This window comes from Megachile rotundata, chromosome 6 (genome assembly GCF_050947335.1).
Source record: "Megachile rotundata isolate GNS110a chromosome 6, iyMegRotu1, whole genome shotgun sequence".
Taxonomy (NCBI): domain Eukaryota; kingdom Metazoa; phylum Arthropoda; class Insecta; order Hymenoptera; family Megachilidae; genus Megachile; species Megachile rotundata.
The window spans coordinates 13,293,930-13,319,917 of record NC_134988.1 but is presented as its reverse complement, the minus strand read 5'-3'; the positions used below and the strand labels follow the sequence as shown (position 1 = coordinate 13,319,917).

Here is a 25,988-nt window from a genome sequence, read left to right as displayed (position 1 = left end):
AATATACATTTAGAGCCAGAAAAAATCTTTTCAGCTGTAAACTAATAATCATGATAATTACCTACTGATACACCTGAAACATTTTTCACAAAATTACTGAGCCTCTTTATTCGTTCTTGTAATTTTAATAAATAATTTATGTCAGCTAAATAAAAATGTTCTATTCTGTATATATAAGTACAAGAATAACGAATGTAATTATGACATCAACTTGTACTCCAAAATAGAATTTTAATTGGCCTTTGAATGGGTACTATTCATTGTTTCAAATAAAGACTAATTTTGTTCATAAACGTATTTCCGCATCAATACACAATGCCTTTTAATAATTACAATGCTACTTTTGATAAAAAATGTGCAATCGTTAACACCTAGTCATTCAGGAGAGTTATGTCAAGATCATGCCATCAGGGTTGCCTAAACGTGACCTTCAGCTGTTTGTTTACACCTCTGGGCTACGTTTATAATCGTAAATAATGTAACAGCGTATAAACAATGTAACAATGTATTATGTAAGAGTAATAGTCAAATTTTTCCGGGTGTTAATTTACAAAAAAATTTATCTAAATCCTTACTCCAGGAGTAAGTGGACGGTAAACACGTATTCTAAAGAGGCAACGTATCTGTTTGATCTTGTACGCAGTCGCAGTAACTTCGCCTCGGAGAAACAGTATAAGTAATAGTAGACTGGACGATTATTTCATTAGTTGTGACTGGAAGCGTACTGTGATAGATTATGTCACGGTTATCCGGCATCGTGTTTCCATTGTTTTTACTGGTAGCGTTGTTAGGCCATGGGCAAACGGCGAGCATACCAAGGAGGTCGCCGGTGCAAACCTGTGGCTATCAGGTACTCCTTCCTTTTTTAAGTAATCGGTTACTCTTATCAAGTCTGCGTTATATTTAAAAACTGCATAAATAAAGTTATCTCGTTCGCGCGTTTATTTACGCGTTCTTGCATGCGATATTCAATCGATGATTTTATAGCGTCAGCAGAAGAGGATTGCAATTTTGAAAGAAACTATGTCACTGTTTAAAAAGTTGCTTTTCGTTTATGAACAGAGTGTTTATAGAATTATTACAATTATTATATAGAGTTATTTTTGCGGATTTTATGAAAGAATTTCGATGTACATTTTCCTGAAGGGAATTGTTTTTCGGAAAAACTTTGATGGTATTTGTCTTCTGTTATTCAAAATATTCGTAAATTTGTAGGCATGCCCTGCGGTAGATCCTGAGAAACTAAATATTCACCTGGTTGCTCACACTCATGACGATGTTGGCTGGTTGAAAACTGTTGATCAGTATTATTTCGGAAGTAAGCGTTTATGAGTATCATTGTTAAACTTAATTTTATGAAATTAATGTACCTCTGACGCTACGTAAAAATTTACTTTCTCTTGTTTTAATAAAGGTCGGACGACGATTCAGAAAGCGGGAGTGCAGTACATTTTGGACAGCGTGATACAAGCGCTGTTAGCTGATCCACAGAGAAAGTAATCTCAAAATATAATTATTATTGGTCATAATTTCATACATAAAAATAATGGAAATAATATTGAAAATTTATATTTAATTACTCGTACATTAGGTTCATTTATGTGGAGACCTTCTTCTTGTGGAAATGGTGGCTGCGCCAAAGCGATGAGATGAAAGAAACCGTGCGAAATCTGATAAATGAAGGCAGATTGGAAATCATCGGCGGTGGATGGAGCATGAACGATGAAGCAGTCACTCACTATCATTCTCTCGTGGATCAGTATACCTGGGGTTTTAGGTGAAAAGATTTTTTTCCCAACGATCAAAAATGATAAACGATGTAGTTTGCGGTCATTAAATTATGATGAAAATACCACTTTCAAACCTTCTATACAATTTAATTTTACAGTAAAATAAAAAGGGAGAATCATAGTCAGTTTAAATTAAATAATATTTCTAAATATTCTTTTACATAAAATAAACTTCTTTTAGATAAAATAAACTTTTATCAGTTAACTCAGCCAATGGTCATTGAACCACCATTTTCTCCAACATACTCTTCTTGGAAGAATAACAATATTTTATATTTTCCATTAATATATTGCTGCTATAAGTTTAAATTAACATTCTCACAGTCTCAATCAATTTTTATTTTCACATTGAAAATAAGTCATTATATATTCAGCCTAACGTGAACTTGTCAGAACGTAATTATGTATTCCAGGCGTCTAAACGACACTTTCGGTAGCTGTGCAAGGCCACGTATCGGATGGCAAATAGATCCTTTCGGCCACTCTAGAGAACAGGCGTCCTTGTTTGCTCAACTTGGATTTGATGGCATGTTCTTTGGACGACTCGATTATCAAGATAAGAGCCAACGACTGGAAGACAAAACTATGGAATTCCTATGGAAAGGAAGCCCAAGTTTAGGTAATACATTATCAGCCGCAATTCAGAAAATTATGGGAATAAAAATTAAACGAAAAAAATCCATTCCCTAAAATCACAGACGATCAAACATTATTGTGTTTTAAACAACAAAGGAGTTTTTAAAAAATTGCTACATTTGTTTTAAACTTCTCTGTGTGCTTTATAATTGTTTGAACAATTTTTCTTTTCGATATCGTTAAAAGAAAGAGCAACGTGGATTTACCTATGAAACGTGGATTTTTAAGTTGAAGATCGTTTCTAATAATTTTTAAAGAAAAGAGAAATAATTTTTAATAATCTTTTCAGGATCTCGTGCTGATCTCTTCACGGTTGCACTATACAACACTTACAGCCCACCCCCCGGTTTCTGTTTCGACGTCTTGTGCTCGGACGACCCCATAATCGACGATCCTAACAGTCCCGACTATAACGTGAAAGAAAAGGTATTCAAAGTTTGAAGAACCCTTTCCCTTCCTTCTGATCGCTTCCACTAAACTTTATCTCGTGCAAAACAGATCAGTAAATTTTTGCAATACTCGGAGCAACAAGCACAGACGCTACGTACGAATAACATTATACTAACGATGGGTGGAGATTTCACTTACCAACAAGCGGAAATGTACTTCGTCAACTTGGACAAATTGATAAGGTACATTACTCGTTAAAGTACATCGTTTATTTATTGCGTGGAAAATAGTGGAGAAGAAAGGAAGGGAAAGATCTTGCAACTGTTATTTTCTTTTGAATCGGTGAGTAAAATTGTGGTCCATCGACAGGTTGAAAAGATTGTCGCATACGCGCGTACTCAAGCAAAGTCTTATAACACCAATAACGTTATTTTTACGATGGGTGAAGACTTTAATTACCAACACGCCGAAATGTGGTTCACTAACTTGGATAGGTTAATGAGGTAAAATATAATGGTGTCTAGGTCGACCAGAAATTAATTAAAAATTAATTGTTCAAGTGTAAGAAGAATTTTAGACATCTTATTTTATGTTTGTTGGGTTCAACAGATACGTGAAGGAGGAGAAAGGTTCCGAGGTGAATATATTCTACTCGACGCCATCTTGTTATCTGAAAGCGGTTCACGACGCTAATCTTCAATGGACCACGAAAGCCGATGACTTCTTCCCTTACGCGAGCGACCCTCATTCGTATTGGACCGGTTACTTCTCTTCGAGACCTGCGATCAAGTTTTTCGAAAGAATGGGAAACAATCTTTTACAAGTAAGAGAGAACTTTGAGGAACTTGCAGAAAACTTGCATAGATTTATACACTGTTACATATTTTTGTATGTCGTTCAGTAACTGATACTTTATCACTTTTCATAAGTAAAATAGTTCTTTAAATACATATTGACAATTTTATATGTTTCAGATAAGCAAGCAGTTATCTGTGTTGACCAGTTTGGAGGGACACGAGGAACATTTAGTGAACTTCCGCGAAGCGATGGGTATAATGCAGCATCATGACGCTGTGACTGGAACGGAAAAACAATTGGTTGCTGATGATTATTCGCGTTTATTATATGAGGGAATGCAACATGGAGCAGATATTGCTTCTAACGCTATAAGGTATTGTAACAATTAACTGTGGAAATTAAGAATCTTAAATTTGTTAAAATTAAAAATTTAAGAATTTTAAGTAATTTAAGAATTACTCTTCTGGTAGAGTTTGTGTTCTACTTTGTAACTTATGAATTACTCTTCTGATAGAGTTTTCTATCTTGTATTATATGGTTCACAGAAAATGGAAATCAAAGGGCGCAGCAGAGCTCATACAAGAAGAAGCCTACTCATGCATGCAATTTAATATAAGCACATGTTCGTACACCGAAGACGAAAATTTTTTACTGACGATTTACAACCCCCTGAGTCGAAGAATCTCAACTCCCATTCGTGTGCCCGTAAAATACGATGCATACAAAATCCTAGAACTCGGAGGTTTGTATTTTGCAATTTGTGAATGTTAATGTAATCGTTGCTTACTTTAAGGATTCTAATTTATTTAATTTTGTTAATTTCAAGGTGGTGTTCAAATCGTTTCTCAAACAGTCCCAATTCCTAAGTCCGTTCGTGACGTACCCGGAAGGGTGAGCGCTGCGAATAATGAACTTGTGTTCGTGGTATCGATACCGCCCTTAGGTTTCAAGTCTTATAAAGTTACACGAAAATTGGAAAGCGGGAGTCAAGTATCCGATGATCTTTTTATTGGTAACGAGGTAATGTATCAATGAGGACGAATTATTATAAATTTAATGTAGTTCATGTAGTTTAATTGTAAAGTGAAAAATTTCATGCATTAAACCTATTAATATATGTATATGTAATAATGAAATAATAGAATACTAAAATGATGAAGTAGTATAATAGTAAATTTCCAGTACATGAAATTGAATATTTACAATTTATATCCTGAGATCAAATTTAAGAGATATGATTTTTATTTCAGTTTTACAATGTGTCGATCAACGACGACGGAATAGTAGTTGACTGGAAGAAACAAAATAATATGAGTTTAACTCAATCCTTCCACTACTACGAAGGAATGGAGGGTAACAATGAGGTAAACAAAAACAGATCATCCGGTGCATATATCTTTAGGCCCAAGAGCGTGTCAGGAAAGAATTTCGCGAATACGGCAACTTATGAAATTTACAAAGGTAAAAGTTCTGCACGGAATATTTTAAAATATGAGATTAAACTTCATACTTATCGAACTAATCGATTATGAAGACTTGTTCAATTTGATTAAGTTTTGGATTTTTACAGGTCCAGTGGTAGAGGAAATTCATCAGGTGGTCAATGATTGGGTAAGTCAGGTAATTCGAGTGTACAAGAGACAGGAATACGTTGAATTCGATTGGCTTGTCGGACCAATACCTGTTAAGTAAGTATGTGTTATAAGTTGTCATAGTAAAATCCTTAATGTCAGTAAAATTTTACCAAGAGTTTGTTAGTTTATCAAGAGTCTATACTTGATTAGAGAACGACAATATAACTTTCAATATATATCTCATAGCAAAACAATAATTTCGCCCACTTTCAATTACAGAGACAAGATAGGAAAAGAAGTAATAACGAAGTACTCCAGCAACTTAAATTCCACCGGAGAATTTGATACGGACACAAACGGCCGTGAGACACTAAAACGAAAGAGAAACTTCCGTCCAACGTGGGACTTGGTATTAGAAGAAGAAGTATCCGGCAACTACTATCCAATCACTTCGAAAATCTCCTTGACGGACAAAGAAAAATTACAGAAACTCAGCGTCTTGACTGATCGTGCTCAAGGTGGATCCAGTATGAAAGACGGAGAAATCGAAATGATGGTAATTGCTGCATTGTGAATGCATTTTGCAAATGAAATCAATTTTGTGTCCTTCATATATTTTATATACGATTATGTCACAGATTCACAGAAGGCTTTTGAAAGACGACGCGTTTGGAGTAGACGAAGCCCTCAACGAAACTGCATATGGTAAAGGTTTGGTAGTCAGAGGCTCACATTATGTCATTGGAGGAAGCGTCAAGAGTTTGGACGACTTCGTATTGAAAGAAAAAGAATTGGCTCTTCAACTTCTTCTTCGCCCGTGGCCGCTTATTACACCTGTACCAACGAATTCTGTAAACGAGGACTTCATGGCTGTCACACAAGTAGGCATTCAAGGAGTTTGTGGAACATGTCCCAAGTTTCTAAGTTTCTAAAGTTGATATTTTCTTGTAGGCTTCTGGTCTAGCTAAAGGTCTGCCACCGAACGTTCACATTCTAACTTTGGAGCCATGGAAGGACAACAAAGTTTTACTGCGACTGGAACACATTTTCGAAGTGGGTGAAACGGAGACCTTATCGAAACCCGTCGAAGTTAATCTACAGGTATAACAATACTCAATTTATATTTAAAAAAAAACTCTTAACACGATTATTGTTTCACAGGATTTGTTCACAACATTCACGATAACATCCATCGAGGAAACCACATTGGGTGGCAATCAATGGTTGAAGGACATGGATCGTTTGAGTTTCAAAGCCGTTAACGAAGACGTTCTTCAAAAACAAACAAATTTGGATGTTCCCGTTGAAATTAACGACGGTGCTATAAACGTTGTTTTGAATCCAATGCAAATTCGAACGTTCATCGTTGGAGTAGAACCAAAAAGCAATTGAACGTTAGAGTAAAATGTCGAATATTTTTGTACCTTTAATATCTCGTACAATAAAGTATAAGTCTTTAATATTCTCAAATGTTTATATTCACAAGCTTCCAAATTTCGAAATACTCGATTCGCTCTGATTTGTGACTACAGAATCGAATGTCAACCTTTTTGACGCTTGCACCTTATAACCTATTAAAATGTAAATCCTCCGTCCCAAAATTTACGATAGTTCTTTAAATGTTTGGAGAAGTTTGAGATGCCTTTTCATAAAAGTACTTCATAGAACCCGTAAGAAGTAATTCAAACTCTAAGGTAATAATTTAGTTCTTCTTTTAACCTTCTTCTAAATTTTGTCTTCACATTTTACAATAAAAATTCAAAAATTCTGCATATGGTAAATATTTAAATATTTACAGTTTGTACAGAAGGTTTGTACAGAAGGTTGAATGCAGAATATTTTAATTTATAAATGCATTTGTATGACAGAAGTATTTGTTACTAAAAAATGGTTGAATACCTTATCAGAAGTAATACTGTATCAGAAGTAATTTCAATTTAACTTTCAAAGGAGTTATACAAATGTAATTTATTTATAAACTATGTAAAGATTGTATGAAAGTCAATTTTTCAATTTGTGAAATGCTTCAATGTATTCAGATGACAACGGAGGACGATACCTGGGCCCAAACTCTGGTAACAGTAACCCCTGAAGACGATGCCACAATCAGAGAAATTTCGGACACCGTCACATTATCTTCACCATCGGATACCCCTTTGATTCTCGATCCAGATAAAATTGTATTCCGACGATCAATCACTCACAGACAGTTCATAGACGCTAGTGAAGACGCGGAAGCCGAGGACGTAATACTAGAGGAAGAAACGGTAGAAATACGAGTTGAAGAAGTGGAACAGCAAGATGTGGAACCGAGACAGCAAGATGCGGAAAATCAAACGTATCTGCAAGGAATTCCAACGGTTGACATCCCCAAGGAATATAAAGACCAATCTGCGCAAACTATGTATATGGCCACACCGTGTCCTCCTTTGACATACTTCCAAGATATCATGAGTACGTATATAGAAGAAAACCTAGGTGATGAAAATGTTTTTACAAGTGTAAAGAGTGTTTGATATCAATATGTACATAAATTGTTTGTATAGGTACTTCTTCAATTTTGAATATTTGTTCACTATTTTAATTTTTGTCAGAAGTTAAAAGAGTTTAGATACTTTGTAAATGTCTTTATTATTTGGATATTATACTATTACATTTCTAGATTAATTATATTTCAAAACTAAGATGTAGAGATAATTTCATTTATTCTAAGTTACCCAGTTTTGTTCATAAAAGATTTTTTAGAATACAATTTTGAAAACTCCTATTACAGTGCGTTAATTGAAAAGATAAAATGACTTTAATATGAGAAAATATGTAAAGTATTATGTAAGTATTTAAGTATTATAAAATATTTTCTTGCGTGTTCAGCAAAGATGGCGGACGGCGCTCTGCCAGAAATGAAGAAAACGATCACAACTGTAACCGTCACTACCTTCTCTCCTGAAACACCGCAAAATGTAGTAACAGAAGAGTTATCCACCATCGTCCCACAAGAAGAACTCGAAGAATTCGAGACTGAACTCAGCGCCGAAGAAGAAGCAGAGACCGAAATAAACGACGTTCTGAATTTTGTAATAACGCGCGCGTTTTGGATAACTGATCCACAGCAACCTCAACCAGAAATGTCCGATAAAGAAACGCAAACGTTCATCAGATACAATCACTTCACGCACACTGTTTTTGTGGATAATCAAACGCAGACAGATTTAACTTGCGAACCGAAGAAATCCAACACGATGCTTCTGGCCGAATACAAAGAAACGAAGAGTATGATTTTGAATTACTTGGAGGATCGTATCTCTAAAGGACTCGAGGTTATTACGATAACGGAGGATACGATCGATGAACTTATCGACAAGTGCGTTGAAGAGATTAAGTACCCCGCGAAAGAACAGGTTGTACAGACTATAGCAACGTATAAGTCGAACGAAGGGAAAGAAGATGTGATAAGGAAATTGAAAATGGGGGTAGTTGTGGATCCTTCGGAAGCGTCGATTATTGTTGAACCTTTGTTGGAAGATTTGGTGGAGACGGTTTGTGAGACTGTGTCGAAGAATGCTGTGGTGGAGGTTCAGAAAGTTTTGCGGCAGATACTTCAGCGTACGGATGCTGTCATTGCGAAGCTTATACAGATTAAAATGGAAGCGCAAAGTTAGTACTATTATGCTTTGTTAAAGGAATAATAGTTGTGGAGCTAAATTTCACATTTGGGAATTTAGGAATTTTTAAATTCCCAAATTTCCAAGTTTTTAAATTCCAAATCCTCCAAATTCCAAGCTCTCCAAATTCGAAATCCCCCAAATTCCAAGCTCTCCAAATTCCAAAACTCCCAATTTCCAAATCCCCCGAATTCTAAGTTTCCCAAATTCCAAATCCCCCGAATTCCAAATTCCCCAAATTCCCAATCCCGCAAATTCCCAACCCCCCAAATTTTAAATCCCCCCAATTCCAAATCCCCCAAATTCCAAATTCCCCGAATTCCAAATCCCCCAAATTCCCAACCCCCCGAATTCCAAACCCCCCAAATTCCCAAAATCCCACCCCATCAAATGCCAAAACATAAATTCTCTAATCCACCCCTCATAATTTAGCAAACCGAATAGGTGAAGTACTAGAGAAAAGAAAGAAGAAAATCATGCTATCGATGTTGAAGAAAGAAACCGAGACGCTCGGTACACAAACGAGCGTAACAGGGATTTCGGAAGTGAAGAGAATCGAGGAACCCAAAGATATATTATGTTCCGTATGCAGAAGACAATCGATGTGTCAATGGTGTGTAGCTGGTGAAGACACTGAAGATGGTCCGCGTGAAGAAGTTAAGATACTTCGTACTCAAGATATATTATTAGCGTATAAACCTTGTTACGTTATCAAGAAAGCTCCTCCAAAAGAAGAAAATCTACTACCTGTTTGTCCGGAAATTAAAGTCAAATTACCTCCAAGACCCCCGAGACGACTATTTAGATCGAAGGAGTCCTCGGATGTATCTGGAGACACGATCGATGTATTTCTTTGTGCTGACAAAACGCTTGAACCGCGAGGTAAAACATTTCTTCAAAAGAAGTTTAGGAAACTTTTAAAGATTACACATGCCGCCATCTTTGATTTTCTAATTATTTTCTAGAGTCCTTTAACGAATGGTCATATGTTACCGATGCAACCTTGATGAAACCGTGCTCGATAGAAGGTAAATGCTTATTCATCTTATGTTTATAAAACAGAAATCTGTTCATCACTCGTCAATTTATCGTTCAATGTTATTGCACGTTTACAGAATCTACGAGTAAAACGAGTCAAACATCTTCGTCGATAGACAAATCGATCTCAAAAGTATGTGAGAATACATCCGGACGCACTGTTTTAAGTTCGGGAGCGTTCAACGCTTTACAAATACTGAAGAATACGTTTTGTACTCAAGAAAGTTGCTTTGCTTCACCTCGAACTTCGAAGCAAAATTATTCGTGCAAAGATGATGGAAGAGTACGAGAGAAATCGATATGTACCGTGTGTTCAAGTAGAAATGATATAGAAAATAAAATGTGTGGGTTGGAACCATTTTGTACGGAAGAAACTTGTGGAGCTTTTTCAAATTTGCATGTACCTAAAACAAGTGTTTATGATGTAAAGGAGGCTTGTTCTGCTTGTTCTGTTCGCACGAAGTCTCATGGTGATGGATTTAAAATTATTCCAATATGTCTTTCTCAAGATTCTAATATGTAGATATTACAGAAACCGAAGTTCTTTCGTAATCTTTAATAATTGACAAATAAATGCAAATACATTTTTACGCGTTCTATATAAATATAACATCAACGACAACGTTCAGTATATCTTTTGACATTAATAAACGTATTTACATTTGAGTTTCTTGTAGTTCGCGACACATTCTGATGATATGAATAATATCGTAAAAATAATATTGTTACTATTTCTCGTTGGTTTAAAAAGTAACGCGTAACAGCTTTTCATTAATATCGGTAAGGTGTAGGCAACATTGGCGTAATTAGATGGGGACCAAAATTGAGAGATTCAACCCACTCCATATACAAATTCTAACTACGCCAATGGTAGGTAGTACTGAGCACAAATTACTTTTAATAGAATCTCACTGTTGGCAGTTGAACTTAAAGCATCACAAACAAAATGTCGATGTATAATTAAAATTTCGCAAACTCAAGAATTCTACTACCACGACTTAAATCAAATTTAAATAATTGTGCGTTGTACGAATTCAGTCGAATAAAGTTTTGTACTACGTTTTAGCTTCTACGTTTAAGCGTACGCATTTGTAAAATCGAATTATAAATTGAAACGTTATACACAAATATAAAAATTTTTATACTAAAAAAGACTATGGTATTTGGTAATAGTATCATACTCCGTTTGTATAGATTATAAAAGGCAAAATGTTCTTCCAAAAATATGCGTACGAATAATTAATGTCTCCAGTTGTTTTACTACAATACTGTGGAGTGATTAAACGAATTAGTTTCTTTGGTCAATGACGATGCAAATCGCAAAAGAATCTTATTAAAATACCGCATTATCGCTCTGCGAAAAAAAGAATCTTATTCGTAGTACCGTTGTTCGTGTGAGATCATAATTATTTATGATTATTATGATCATCATTATTATTATAAGCGCTATTAAAATTTACTGGTAAGTAAGATAGCGCGAAATTTCAGGTTAGAGACGTGCGTTTTCTCCCGGCTCGTCTTCTTCCTGTTCCACTTTTCGGTCAGTTAATTCAGTTATTTGTTTCTCTTCATCGGCAATAGCGTCTCCTTTGCTTTCATTTAGATTATTCCACGGTTGTATTTCCGTTGAACCGAACAACCAGAAGAATAATGTTGCAGATGTGAATACCACTGCTGAGATCCAGAACATAACGCGCCATTCCTCTACCGTGTTCTGTGCGAAAAGAAGAAATATTAATTCAAAATTGTCAACTCAATTGTCAAAAAATTACCCCTTACCCTTTCATTGGTTAAAGCACCGATTATAGGTGGAATAATGAATCCAGGAAAGCTGCCGAAGGTGTTCATTATTCCATACAGAGAACCTGCATAGTTCGGTGCGAGATCTTGATGATTCTGTAGACTCGTTTGACAAGCAGCACCATTAAAGGTCAATGCTAATATTAACATCACCATTGCAGTTATGGCATCGCAGCCAGCATACGTCATTACTATTAAACAGACTGCCGGGCCCACGTGTGCTATTGAAAACGAAAAATTAGTATTACTGTCATATCAATGAAACGTGTTTTCCATTAAATTTTTCTTACAGAAGATCATAAATATTCTTCGCATCCATCCCAAAGTCAAGAATTTCTTCCTTCGTACATAGTCACCAGCCGCAGCGAACAGTACTCCAGCGCCGAGTCTGGCGATATAAGGTAAACCCGTAATCGGACCTCCCTGAAATATGATTGCATTATTTTACGACCCAACGAGAATATTGTAAAGAACGTGAGGATGAAACATTACCGATTTCATATCGAAACCGAGAACTTCTAAAGTGTATTTTGGCCCATTGGTAGCGATGAAGTAAATACCCCACATGTTTGCAAAGTGCGCCCATAGAAGAACTATAAATGGTACGGAAGTGGCCACAGCTTTCACAGGAAGTTGTACCTGCAATTTGATATAAATGTTCTTAATCTTAAAACTGATATAATTTATGTGTTTGGTGATACTTTTATGTGATCAAATCGTGATCCACATTTTATATGCACTGACAAATACTAGCCTTTTGTTTAGAGACGGTGGTACCTATTTGCTCTTTGATATAAGCCTTTTCTTTTTCTGTAATTCCTGGATGGGTATCAGGAGTGTCGTAAATAAGGAAAACCCATAACGCGTAGAAGATCAGTATCAGTCCACTAGTGACGTAATACGCAGCCTTCCAACCGAAAGCACTAATTATTTGTCCACATAAAGAGAAAGTTACTACTGTTCCAAAGGGACCACCTTAAAAACAATTATCCGTAATTAGAATTTGAGCTGGTGTAATGCAACCTTGTACGTAATATTGGCGTAATACCTTGCATCGTCCATACGAACATGCCCTTCTCGCTGGGAGGAACCCATCTAGCGATCATCGCGTGAAGAGCTGGATAAACGGCTCCCTAAATATATATTTTCTGATAAAACTTGAATTACATAGAAGTCTACATAAAATAAAAGATAAACAAAAATAAAACTCCTAGTTACTCCAATGCCTAATAATTAACTTACTCCAAAGAAGCCCATCAAGAAACGAAGAACAAACACAAAACCATAATGAAAGCCAGCAGCCCATGGCATCAAAAGATTCAACACGGCGGGTATCAGAGTTGCGAATCTATCAGAAAAAAGAAAAGTATTTAATATTTAATTGATATGTTTACACGTGTTGACGCTTATATAACACACTTACGCTACCACTTTAGAGCCTCCATATTTTTCAGCTAAAAGGCCAGCAGGTACACTGGCTGGTAGGACTCCATAAAAATAGCCGGACAGTAAAAGACCTTGTATATGTTGATTCCATTCGTATCGTTCACCGTACTGAAAAATGCACGTGCGATAAAATTATAATGCGAGCAGATTCCTCGAACTGGAATATATTGCAACATTGCTATTATTTTCTTTAAGGAAGATAGCTCATGTCTACCGACTCGGTAGCCTAGGGCGATATTCACTAACGTGATTATACGCAAAGTTATGAGTTGAGAACCACGATGAGTATTTAATAATAATAAACAAATAGAAGTATGTGTATCTATAACTAATAAACGAATAGAAGTATGTGCATCACTTTTGTTTATTATTATTAAATACTGTTTTCTTTCATACAATGTGTACATATACATATGTGTAATATGTATATAGCTTACATCTTTGAGCACGGCAGCTTGTCGACTAACATTGCCGCCTTCGTAATTACAAGCCGCACCGACATTTCCGCCTTCTTTGGTTGTATTTACCATAGCAACTATAGTAATTGATAAATTTGTACGGATCATATACGAGAACATACAGGCTAAGAACATCATTGCTCCCAGGATTCCTCTTCGAGGTATCCTCTCTGAAACAAATATAAAACTTTACTCTGAGGATACGTTTAACATGTTTTCAAATTTACCGCCAAAAGAAACAGGACTTTTTATACTTTTACTAAAACTACAACTCGTACGCCGCATTTAGAGGTCACAGTAACCTTGCACGTATTATGTTTGCATTTCTACTCTCCTCTGTGTGTATTGACAGTTATACACAAACATATCGAATGTGTGTTAAATTTAATATATCATTTGATACTGCTGTAGGTCAAAAGAAGCTGGTATCCGATTACCGGGTCATTTACTAAGGATACAGCATTCAAAGGTTAAATTTCATGATAAAAATTTTAACGAATGAGGAGGCAATCTATGTATAAAATTCTATTGAGATATATTTCCCCAAACCGACACACCACAAATAACTTTTCAAGGTAGAATACCGTAAAGATGATCTTGTGTTCGCATTTACGTCACATTCTGGATTTGTAAACGATTAAATTCCCTAAATTCTAAAGTCAAAAATGTTTGAGTTAAAAAATTTAGAACTTGAGATTCATAAATATTCAAATATTTTTTAAATTTCAAAATTGTAAAATTTATACAATTTTTAGAAATTAAGAAATTTCTAAACAAAGTACTTAACAAATTTTAGAGCGAATCGCAAAATTGGCGCGCAACAAGCGTACGCTTTAACTTCATCGATCGTTCGCTACCGTACGAATTTAAAATACTTAGCATATAAGAATTCTTAAAATATATCTATCAAATATTGCGAGTCGGAGAAAAATAAAAATCTTCTGCGTATCTTGTTCGATGCTTATTATGTACCTCGTTCACTAAACGTTCACTAAAATAGCAATTATTGCATAACATATTTATGTTGATATACTTGTGTCAGACTTTATGAGCTAACAGAGAAGTTTAATGAATGAGCGTATAAGTGACGCAAAATTCTTCATAGAAGGAGTCCGCATTAAGTGCAAGCATAGTTCTCGTAATTAAGGAAAATCAGTTCACTTAATACTTTACTCGCGAAACAGTATAAAGTTCTTCGTACACAAAAATCATGGATACAGAATTGCAAATAAATACTTACCGTTAAGCTTCTTAAAGACAGCCATATCTTCTGCCACGGTTTGTAATCGATGAACAATACGCCAACTTATATCCTTCGAATCTTTCAAATAGACTTTGTCTTAAAAAATAATGACAGTTATTAATCGCTAATCGTTAACAGCATCCGACCGGGAGCATTTAAAAGAGGTTAGCCTGTGATTGTATTTATTTAGGATTTAGTCAAACTCCGTGAAGCATTAGTTCAATTATATTACGTCATACTTTCGCAATTGTCCCCCGATACACTTATCGTGATACAATTTTACTCTATCTCCAATAAATGACGTCTTCGTGACTGAAGTCACGTGTTTCTGCAGAGATGCTGGAAAAGATACATTAATGCCACTATTTTCAAAATCTATATTTAATTTATCGTGAAATATGAATTTGTCAAACATTACGCAATATTATGTTTTATGTATGGTACGCAGAACGTTTTACGAGCCAGGGCCGCATAAGGAAACCGGGGATTTTGATTTCTATGACACCGCATTTGACCCTTCTTTACAAAAATAAAAGAAACCGCCGAATTATAAATAAAAATAAGATACGTATACTTTTATTTCCCATGAATTTAAAAACAGATATATATGTTAGGAATTTAATTAGCTGAAATAGACTTGATGGAGACCATGATGTGCCTGGGGCCTTCAAAACAATAAATGCAGCCCTGTTACGCAGAATGCGTACAAATTTTTACGTCGCTAAATAATACGGTAATGGCCTAAAAATGTAGCTTTCGAGGCAATTTACGATATGCGGTTTCTACAAAGTAATTCATAATTTAGTTTATCACGTATACCGATAATACCCGTATCGCACAGTTGATTCACCAAATAATCAACATTTTTACGTTTTCACGTAATACTTATCGATGTGATGCATTTTTTTCGATTATTTGATCAGATTTAAACATTTATTTTGAAAGTGATTACAAGTATGAAGATGAAAATGATTCGTACAAATTTCTTAAAAGTTCCGCTAATTTAAAATTCAGATATCCAGATATGTAAATACCACTGGCATAAATTAGTATTATCTTCCTATGACTATGAATTATTCAATTAAAATCGAGCGTAAATTCATAGAGTCTTTGTATGTTTTATTAATGATTCGAACAAGTTATATTTCATAAACGAATTATTTATAAATGATGGAAAGCACAAATACGAAAAAAGAATAGAACTGAAATAACATAGAAAAAAAAAATCAATATTATAACAAGGATTGTCAATTATCTTCTGGATTAATTAATTTAATTTTACTGAAATATTTAGTGTGAATATGTTGATCGCATGCATTGGTCAAACATTTTTTAAATTGCTAACATAACATTGCGAACGTTCCACAAATACAAATAATATTTGCATCATATGTTTCATTTTTTATATGATTCATTATCAGACTAACCTCTATCAAACGTTGTTTTCCTTGTATAAAATTGCAAATAAAACGACGTATCTGTAATTTATGACTCAGTATTTAAAAGAATCGATTCGTGTTATTGTGCTTGTAAACTTAGCGCTCCTCTTCTGTCTAATTATACGTGCACGTTGTATATTTGAGATGATGAAATAAAAGTAAATTCCTATTTTACCCACTTCGTTAATTCACATAAAATATAATAACACTTTGCACGAGACACTAGTCATATTGTACTCATGTTATGCACAAACGCGACTGAATTTCTGTCATTGTACGTCGCTAACTTTTTTTAGTTTCCAACTCACGCTTCGGTTTCCCCTACCTAAAATCACTTGTTGAATGTGTGTGTACGTATATGTATATACGTGTTAAATTGTGTGGTGTAACGAACTAGGATAAGTAAACCGCGTGTAACGTAGGCTTCCTTTGGCTACAGATGAACGTAGGGGAGAACCTCCCTCTACTTATATTTAAATAAAATTAAATATATAGACTTGAACATTTTTCAATTCCCAAATTTCTAAATTCTTAAATTCTCTAAATTTCAAATTTCTCGAATTCTCAAAGTTCGAAATCTCTAAATTTCCAAATCAAAAACTCTACAAATTTCCAAATTTTCAGGTTCCAGTATTCAAAAGTTCCGAAATTCCCAAATTTTTCAAGTTTCCAAATTTTCAAAATTTTAAATTCGAAAATTTCTAAGCTTTATAATTCATAGTATTGAAATTTTGAAATTTAAAACTCGGAATGTTAACGATATATCAACTACAAACAGATGAATGGTGGATTCATCTTTCCCTATACCGCCATTTTCCCTAGTGAGATTCAATGTGTCGCCAGATGCTTACACATGTTGAATATTATTTCTTCAAATATGTGCTTTTCGACATTTGTTGAGGATTTCATTCTTTGTTTGTTGAACTAATATAAAGTTAGCTCATAAGGCATGGTGCCTTCGATGTGACAGATTAATCAAGTGACATGAATTTAATTAAACGCATAACCTTTTAGGAAAAGGAATTCAATAATTTAAAAAATAAGATGTTACACATATTACAATTTTATGTTAAAATATTTATTTAAATATTTAATTTTACAATTAGAATCTAACTGTAATACGTAAAATATGAAGTAATTGGAAGACTTTATTATATTTATTGAGAGTTTGTTTTTGTGAACAGCCAAAATATTGTAAATATACTTATTGAATTACATTTTATTATTCGTAACAAGCAGCTCCAATTTCGATGTAGAAACTTTGATGAGATTTTCCAATGTCTTGTAAAGCTATATCTATTATAGGCAACCTTACAGGTTTATCGGTTTCGTATAAGATTACTGTTTTGCCTGATTCTACCTTATGTGACTGCAAAAAATGATAAAACATTAGTTTTGTTAATATTGCATTAAGATCTTTAGTCTTTTTTTACATACCTTACATTCATCTACCATAACTTTATATCTGAGACGTTGATTTCCATACTGAGTTAATTCAACATCGTTCCACGTTAAAAGTTTCATGCTTTTCCTGTGTAGTTCTTTGTCTGAATCTAAATATGCTATGGTATTTTTACAGTAGTATGTTATATTTTGATATGCATGTTTTGATAGTAATTGTAAGAAGCCAATTTGATTACTATCTGCTTTATATGTAATCTAGATGACATAAAAATTATCTTCAGTCATTTATTTTATGCTGATAATATAAACAGAATAATGGATATTACCTTCATTCCATTCTTTATCTCACTTAACCAACTTTCTGGTTGTTCAATAGCATGCCTAATTTCTGGTGAATGTGTGGGACTTGGTAACAAACAAGTTGCACGTTTTTTAGCATCACAGTGTACTAAAATTGCATCTCTTGTATCACCTTCATTTGGATCAATCCAGTATTCTCCTAAAATAATAGTATTTCCATAAAATGAATATTATTCTTCCAACAATTTATACAAAGTAATACTTATAGTAATATTATAGTTAATATTAAATTTTTTTGCAAACTAACCAGAAGGTTTATTTGGATAGGCAACATAAAGGTCTCTGCAAGTTTTAGCTGGTGAATTCTTTTCTCCATTTGGTTTTATAAATTTCTGGAACGATGTCTTCAAGTGCTTATATGCTTTGAGAATAAGTTTTTGTTTTTCTTCTTCTGTCATATCTTGACTAAACATTCTAGGTGGTTCATCTCCAATCAGGGGATCTGGCCCTTTAGTTTGTCCTTGTCCTATTGAACATTAATTTCAAAGCATTTAACAATAGAAATATTACTCATAAATGTAATGAAAAATTAATTACCTAACAGAGCAGCTAAAGAAGCTGCATCATATCCTAATCCAAGTTCACCAGGTGGTCCTGGAGGCCCTGGAGGACCAGGTGGACCTGGTGGTCCATGGCGACCTTCATCTCCAGGAGGACCTTTTGGTCCTGGGTTGCCTATTAAACCTATTGGGCCAGGACTGCCATCTCGCCCAGGACTGCCTCTAGGTCCAGGATCTCCATCCTTACCAGGTGGTCCAGGAAATCCTATCATGCCTTTCTCCCCTGGTAAACCAGCAGGTCCAGGTAGACCTTGTAAACCGGTAAATCCTCGGTGACCTTTAGCCCCTTTCATTCCTTCCTCTCCGCGATCACCTTTGGCACCTTCTAGCCCTATAGGTCCTGGCTTCCCTCTAGGTCCCTAAGTAAAAGTTACATAAATTCATATCGTTGTTTATCAGATTGTAACGTGATAAAATGTACGTGAACTATAAAACTAACTTGTTGGCCTTCCACACCTTGTGGTCCCGTTTCCCCTTTTGGACCTCTTTCTCCAGTTGGTCCTGGAGGTCCTGCCTGACCCGGTGGTCCCTAATCACAAAAGTGTATGTGTTTATGATTACTATATCACTATTATTTTCCATTACTGTATATTTCCATGTCTTACGGTTGGACCAGGTGGACCATGTAATCCTGTTTGCCCAATTGGCCCAGGTGGTCCTTTATCTCCTGGACGTCCAGATATTCCAGGAGGTCCTGGTTTACCGGTGGGTCCTTCTGCCCCAACTTCTCCAGGAGGTCCAGGAGGCCCAATTGGTCCAATCAGCCCGGGACTTCCAGGTGGACCTTCTGGACCTGGTTTTCCAGGTGTTCCAGATTCACCCTGTCGTATCATACTTGTTAAGTTAGACATAACGCAACACGCACTTAAGTTGTACTTACAGGAGCTCCTCGCATTCCTCTAGCACCTACAGGTCCAGGAGAGCCTGGTAATCCAGGTAAACCTCTTTCACCAGGAGCACCCTGGGAACCTTGAGGCCCGGGTGGACCTGATGGTCCTGGAGAACCACTTTCGCCTTTGTTTCCATCTGCACCGGGTAGACCTGGATTTCCAGGCGGTCCAGGATTTCCAAGTCGTCCTGCTTCTCCAGTAGTACCCTTAATTCCCGGTAATCCGGATATTCCTGGTGGTCCTCCTGGACCTGGTAAACCCTATTAACATTACCAGTTTTAAAGTTACTTAATTAATATTTTTACACAGTACAGAAAGGAGTATAAATTTGAACCAAAAACATACTGGTGGTCCTACTAGGCCCGGTGATCCAGGAGGTCCCATTATACCAGGTTCTCCTCTAGCACCTGGTTCACCCCTTACTCCTTTAGCTCCTGTTAGTCCAGTCAGACCTTGTGGCCCAGTTTCACCAGGACTACCTACGTATAAAATCTATGTTTGATATAGCACCCTAATTGATTTCTTTTGTTTGTATGTGTTTTTTAAGTACACATATTTCTTATATTTTTAATAACATATTTAATAGTACCAGGTGGTCCAGGATTTCCTTGATCTCCCTTTAAACCCGGATAACCACGATCGCCTTTTAATCCTGGCAATCCGATGAGCCCTTGTGGACCTGAGAAGCCTTGTAGTCCTTGTAGTCCTTGAGGTCCTCGCTCGCCAGGACTACCGGGAGCTCCAACTTCTCCTGGAGGCCCAGGCAACCCGGGATCTCCTCGTTCAGCTGGTTCACCAGGTGGTCCAGGTGGACCGATCTGACCTTGGGGTCCTCGTTCTCCGATGCGTCCTGGAGACCCTTCAGGACCAGGTGGACCAACAGACCCTCTGTCTCCTTTCGGTCCTGGTTCACCTGGAAAACCTCGTGAACCTGGTAATCCTACCAACCCAGATGGACCTGGGATTCCTTTGTCTCCTTTCGGCCCGGGTGGTCCCTAGTATATTTTCATAAAAATAATAGATGTCGATTAATAGAAAGCGGATGAAGAAACAAATACTAAGAAGCAGTAACTTACAGGAAAACCATCTGCTCCTTGTGAACCTGCTTCTCCTTTTGGTCCTATTAATCCTGGTGCTCCTGGGGTACCTCTTTCACCAGGAAATCCTCGCTCACCTCTATTACCAGGTACACCTGGTGGTCCAGATGGTCCTTGAATACCTGGCTCTCCATCTTTTCCTGGAGACCCTGGATTACCAGTTGCGCCTGGAAAACCCTAATTATAACAAATTATTTAACAAAATTGTGTCTTTTTAATTATTTACATAAGCAAATGCAATTTTACTGAAGTATAAAGAAACATACTTGGAAACCTCTAGGACCTGAAGGACCTGGAGGTCCCCGTTCACCATCAGCTCCTGATGGACCAGGTGGACCTTGCAAACCAGGTGGTCCTTCTTTTCCTGTGTCACCTCGTGGACCAGGTGGTCCTGGATTCCCCGGTTCTCCAGCTTTACCAGCTTCGCCCTTTCAATAAATATTCTCGGTAGTAAAGTTTACCCATAATTGTGTAGCTATAAAGAGTAAATATTTTTAATACCGGATATCCTTTCTCTCCTGGAGGACCTATTGCACCGGGTAAACCTTGTGAGCCAGGCGGACCGTGTTCACCAGGTTTTCCATCAGCCCCTTGAATTCCTCGCTCCCCTGAATTACCCGGTTTCCCAGGAGCACCTGGACGACCCATTAAACCTCGTGCACCCTATAACATTTCGTCGTATGAAACAATATAACTTTTAATTTATTAAATAATTCAGTAGGGATTATAAAGCTAGAAACCTGAAGACCAGGTGGTCCTGACCGACCAGGATCTCCTGTTGCACCTTTTGGACCGGTTGGACCTATCGGGCCACGTTCTCCAGGTTGACCTAAAGAGTACATGGTTATTATTATACATTACATTATTATTAGAGTCCAAAGTTTCACTGATGGATGCAACAACGTTAATATGAACCTTTCGGTCCCATGGGCCCATCTGCTCCTGGAACACCTGGCGCTCCTGGTCCTCCGCGTTCTCCAGCAGGACCGGGTGCCCCAACTGCTCCACGCATTCCTCTTTTGCCTCGTTTCCCTTCATTTCCAGGAGGACCAGGTACTCCACGAGGTCCTGGACTACCCATGTCGCCTTTAGTTCCTGCGTCTCCTTTGAATCCTCTTTCGCCAGGGAAACCCTATAGGTTTCAATGATATATTCTTGAATGAAACTATCAATTAATTTCATTAAATAAGAATGTGAAGTAGATATTTACAGGTGCTCCCTTTGCTCCTGGGATACCAGGGTTGCCCGCTATTCCCGGTTGTCCACGAGCTCCTGGAAAGCCAGGTGGTCCAACCGAACCAGGCGCACCCGTGCTCCCTTTTTCTCCCGGTACTCCATCTCTTCCTGAAGGTCCCTGCGGCCCTGATTCACCGGGTTGTCCAGGGCGACCAGTTTCACCTAAAAAGCAATAAACGAAGTTGTTATTAGAACATAAGTGGATACGTAAAGTAACGTTAAGTGATCATACCTCGAGGTCCCTGTAAACCTTGACTTCCCTTCGGTCCTTGAGGTCCTTGATCACCTTTCGCGCCAGGATTTCCCGGGAAACCAGGAGGTCCCGGTTTACCTACCGCACCCTATAAAGAATATATCACCGATAGCATCCATCTATTATTTTTCATATTCCTGATCTACATTTTGAACTTACAGGTTGTCCAGAAGGTCCAGGAATCCCATCCACTCCTCTAATTCCTGGTGGTCCAGGTGGACCTTCTCTACCTCTTTCTCCACGCGGACCTGCAGGACCCTATCAACAAATATCCACAGTTCATTGCAAATTATGTGAAAAATTTTTAACGATACTTACTATAGGACCTATGGGTCCCATTGGTCCAGGCGCACCCATGGATCCTTTGTCCCCGGATACACCTTGTTCTCCTTTTGCTCCGTCCAGTCCTGGAAAACCACGATGTCCTTTCATGCCGGGAAGACCAGGCATTCCTGGAAGTCCTCTTGGGCCAACGGGACCAATTGATCCTGGGGGACCAGGTTCTCCATCTTCGCCGATATTTCCCTTCAAATTGAATAATTTGTTATGAACAATTAAGAATGATGGATTAATCATACTTGTAAAGACTGTTGAAAGTCACTTTGAATCCACTTGCAAACTTTAAGTTGAGAATTTAGGAGATTCAAACATGTCAACCTTGTAACATCCTCCTCTGACATCATGTAACGATAGATGATTGAATACGTACGTCTTTCCCGGGTAAACCAGGCAATCCTCGCGGTCCGGGTGCCCCTGGAGGACCTGGGGATCCCGGCTCTCCCGATTCTCCTCGCACTCCTTGAAACCCCTGTGGCCCAGGTGGACCGGGTGGACCTATTGTTCAAAATTTGCAAGGTTACAAATGTTACATACAATTGCAGTCTCTACATAAGAACAGAAGAATCACCTGGTGAACCACGTGGACCAGCGGGACCCACTTGAGTTTGTAAATAAGCATCTGGACCGTATAATGGCGCTGCTAGCCCTGTTGGTCCTTTATCCTGATTTGCTTGAGATAAACCCAATTGTTGGTAGTACAGTGATACCTATGAATATCAGTATATTCGTATTAAATAATAAACGTGGATATAAACAAATACTCACGTCTGGTACGGGTCCTGGTGGTCCTGGAGGTCCTGGAATACCTGGAGTACCTGGCTGCCCTGGGAATCCAGCGTCACCTGGACGACCTATATCCCCTGGACGCCCTGGTTCACCCTAAGTTGCATTGAGTTAAACAGAATTTAAAACTTGTTAATATATTCTTCATTGTTACTTCACGTTGGATGAAGTAGAGATGGAGACCGTATTATTACGTGATTAGTGTATGTACAATGTATTGATCATCTTTACGAATATGAATTAGATTATAATAATTATTTTCATTGAAATATTTACCCTTGGCCCAGGTACAGCGACCGCGTTTATCAGATTACTTTCATCGGGTACAATTTCTGTTTGCGGCTAATGATAAATATTTTCGTTTATTAATCTATTTGTGAAATTTGGAATCTTTTGGATGCTTACCGGGTGGTCGCGATCGGGGGTGGTATACGATTCGTTTGGTAATTCTGTAAGGAAATAGGACCACGTTATTAAAATTAATAATTTAAATTACCTGTATTAAACGGAGGTAGAAATATACGTCTCGATGTAACAAATACATATTCTGCTTTTATAATAAAAATTAATAACTCATGGTACCTTGATTGAAATATCGGGTAGGCGTTGGGGTTGGTAGATCCGTAGACAACGACGCCCTGTAAAGACTTTGCAGTCCTTCCGCAGGTAATCCACCCCTATCTTAATAATTTACAAAACAAATATTTTATTTCTGCCTCTATTATGTTCCATTTAAGAAAAAGTAAACTTACTCGCAATATTGGATTCATAAGAAGTGATAGGTGACGGTGTGGTCGTGGTTCCAGTTTCTGAACACAAAACCATTATTTAAACAATAATGTGTCTGCATAAAATGTAACATTTCATAAACTATGAGTAACAATTAGTTTATCAATCGTTGAATTTATTCGTATAAACGTCGATAAAATTATTACAACCGGAAAATAGCCTGCAAGCATTCTTGAAGCGCGTAACGCTTAATGGGCTATAATAAAAACTTTAATTGTTCCTTTCTATCAATTAACACAATTGATTGATTACATTAAGCAAAGCGCTAAAAGCAGCATCCGATTCTGCTCTTCCGGTGTTAATTACGTAATCGAGTAATGCATGCACTTCCTTTATGGAGATCTCTACTATCAATATTTAAGGGCTCTTTATGTTTGATGATACTAAAACATTTATGATATTGTGCTGACAATATTAATTGTTATAACTGTTGTATTATGTAATGTTACATTATATAACAGATGTAATATATTATTTTAATTGTTACATATTATACATTGTTATGTATAGAATACTGAATTAAAATATAAATTGTAAAATTTAGGATAGCCATGATTTCGTGCATCTTGTAAGTTGGCAGCTGGAAACAATTCAGATCCTACTGGTTGACATGCCAACTTTTCAAATTTTCCAATCTTCAAGTTTCCAAGGATTAAAGTCTACATTCTCAAATTTCTAAATTCCTAAATTGTTAAATTTAATAATCCTAATTTGAAAATTGTAATATTTGCAAATTTGCAAATTTGTTTAATCCAATGTTCACAATTCCTATTCTTGCCTCAGACTATTGCTAATTTTCTCCAGGGCAGTCATTTTTTATCGTGCAATTTAAAACATTCTTAATCTCAAATCCTACTAATTAGTTACTTTCACATTTTCATCTAAAAACTGCATATAAATGCATGCAAATAAAAATGCTTGAACACTTCATAGTCTTTTTATTTATCGCAATTGAATTACATTAAAAAAATTGTGAAGGAAATACTCACCGTTTCTGTCCTCATAGTCATCGTAACTCTCGTAATAATCGTAATTGTAGTCGCCGTTCGCGGGTTCCTGAGCTTGCAGAGACTTCGAGCGCTGTTTCCTCAATTTCGCGCGTACGGAATCCACCCGCAGCAAAAGAAACTGAAACACGACGAACGCCGTGGCCAGTCGTAGGGCCTTCGGCCCCATGAAACGGCTGAACGATGGCGAACAACTAGCAAAGTGATCCTAGAGCCAACCCGTCTTCATCTGAAGCTGAGGGCAACTAGACTTATGACAACTAGCGTATCATTTATTTAGCAGATGCTTTGTAACTTAGGGGAGGTCATCATCCTCCGTTTTACGATGCACACGCAGTCCTCCCACTGCTTTCCTTCAACCTCATCCCTTCCCTATGATCCCTTCTTTTCCATATTAATTTTCTTTTACTCCATTTCCTTCTGATTCCTTGTTATTAACTTTACCCTCTCCCTTCTCTGTTTCTACACCCGTTGGTATATAACCATGAATTTTGTGATCTGGATGCAACAACGGTTTAAGCAACTGTTTTTGTACTTCTCTATTAATTTCTTAATTGCCAGACTGTGATATATGACAAATTTTTAAAGGTACAGAAAGATATTTCTGTGTATACAAATATGTAAGAAATATATTTTTAAATTTACAAATATGTGATACATCTTTGAATGTATAAATATACAAATATGTAAAGAAATATATTTCTGAACATGCAAATATCTTAGAAATATATTTCTGACATATATAAATATTTATGATATATTTTTGAATATACAATTTAAATGTGTATGGTACTGAATAAACGGATAGAACAGATGATCGATATCAATAGAACAGAAACGTTATTCCAATGATAGAACCTACGTAATACTTTATTCCAATGAAAATGTCCCCGTTTAATGGAGTAGTTGGAACTACGAAAGGAGATTAATAACGCCTATCTGATATTCAGCGTTTGTGCCTAGAATATTGCGAAAGCGTAAACTAGAACATAAATT

The 25,988-nt window shown here is 36.7% G+C and overlaps 4 protein-coding genes across 7 annotated transcripts; 2 read left to right on the top strand and 2 right to left on the bottom strand.

Moving 5' to 3' along the window:
* Window positions 1-503: 503 nt before the first annotated feature.
* On the top strand, window positions 504-6,650 carry LManII (Lysosomal alpha-mannosidase II). 2 transcript variants are annotated; one of them, XM_012287767.2, is made up of 17 exons: window positions 504-850; window positions 1,216-1,318; window positions 1,415-1,496; window positions 1,592-1,777; window positions 2,204-2,409; window positions 2,716-2,852; window positions 3,186-3,319; window positions 3,426-3,639; window positions 3,791-3,987; window positions 4,160-4,356; window positions 4,441-4,634; window positions 4,865-5,075; window positions 5,185-5,302; window positions 5,468-5,744; window positions 5,827-6,069; window positions 6,140-6,289; window positions 6,350-6,650. In XM_012287767.2, the coding sequence occupies exons 1-17, from the start codon at window positions 737-739 to the stop codon at window positions 6,578-6,580; spliced, it is 2,994 nt and encodes a 997-aa protein (XP_012143157.2). In that variant the 5' UTR covers window positions 504-736; the 3' UTR covers window positions 6,581-6,650. The 2 variants fall into 2 exon arrangements, with proteins under 2 accessions (XP_012143157.2, XP_012143159.2); XM_012287769.2 differs by lacking the exon at window positions 3,186-3,319 and adding an exon at window positions 2,925-3,058 and having other exon boundaries at window positions 505-850.
* A 91-nt stretch (window positions 6,651-6,741) lies between these two features.
* LOC105662773 (uncharacterized) lies at window positions 6,742-10,711 on the top strand. Of its 2 annotated transcripts, XM_012287798.2 has the most exons (6): window positions 6,742-6,882; window positions 7,228-7,642; window positions 8,060-8,842; window positions 9,283-9,732; window positions 9,816-9,878; window positions 9,966-10,711. In XM_012287798.2, exons 2-6 carry the CDS (start codon window positions 7,228-7,230, stop codon window positions 10,409-10,411), a joined length of 2,157 nt encoding a protein of 718 aa, XP_012143188.1. In that variant the 5' UTR covers window positions 6,742-6,882; the 3' UTR covers window positions 10,412-10,711. The 2 variants fall into 2 exon arrangements, with proteins under 2 accessions (XP_012143188.1, XP_012143187.1); XM_012287797.2 differs by lacking the exon at window positions 6,742-6,882 and having other exon boundaries at window positions 7,077-7,642.
* Window positions 10,430-14,925, bottom strand: LOC100881826 (sialin). Its single transcript, XM_076533030.1, has 10 exons — window positions 14,833-14,925; window positions 13,572-13,762; window positions 13,112-13,242; window positions 12,931-13,036; window positions 12,737-12,821; window positions 12,443-12,663; window positions 12,181-12,327; window positions 11,979-12,111; window positions 11,668-11,909; window positions 10,430-11,602 (listed from the first exon to the last, which is right to left on the bottom strand). The coding sequence occupies exons 1-10, from the start codon at window positions 14,855-14,857 to the stop codon at window positions 11,378-11,380; spliced, it is 1,506 nt and encodes a 501-aa protein (XP_076389145.1). The 5' UTR covers window positions 14,858-14,925; the 3' UTR covers window positions 10,430-11,377.
* A 2,484-nt stretch (window positions 14,926-17,409) lies between these two features.
* LOC100879818 (uncharacterized) lies at window positions 17,410-25,161 on the bottom strand. Of its 2 annotated transcripts, XM_003704391.3 has the most exons (27): window positions 24,975-25,161; window positions 23,949-24,005; window positions 23,779-23,877; window positions 23,602-23,645; window positions 23,473-23,538; window positions 23,179-23,292; window positions 22,982-23,120; window positions 22,784-22,908; window positions 22,393-22,599; window positions 22,234-22,332; window positions 22,054-22,162; window positions 21,796-21,983; window positions 21,501-21,717; window positions 21,326-21,414; window positions 21,087-21,248; window positions 20,852-21,013; window positions 20,565-20,762; window positions 20,078-20,483; window positions 19,834-19,967; window positions 19,479-19,748; window positions 19,204-19,419; window positions 19,038-19,127; window positions 18,576-18,957; window positions 18,286-18,504; window positions 18,005-18,177; window positions 17,712-17,933; window positions 17,410-17,643 (listed from the first exon to the last, which is right to left on the bottom strand). In XM_003704391.3, exons 1-27 carry the CDS (start codon window positions 25,159-25,161, stop codon window positions 17,497-17,499), a joined length of 4,521 nt encoding a protein of 1,506 aa, XP_003704439.2. In that variant the 3' UTR covers window positions 17,410-17,496. The 2 variants fall into 2 exon arrangements, with proteins under 2 accessions (XP_003704439.2, XP_012143189.2); XM_012287799.2 differs by lacking the exon at window positions 23,473-23,538.
* Between the last annotated feature and the right edge of the window lie 827 nt (window positions 25,162-25,988).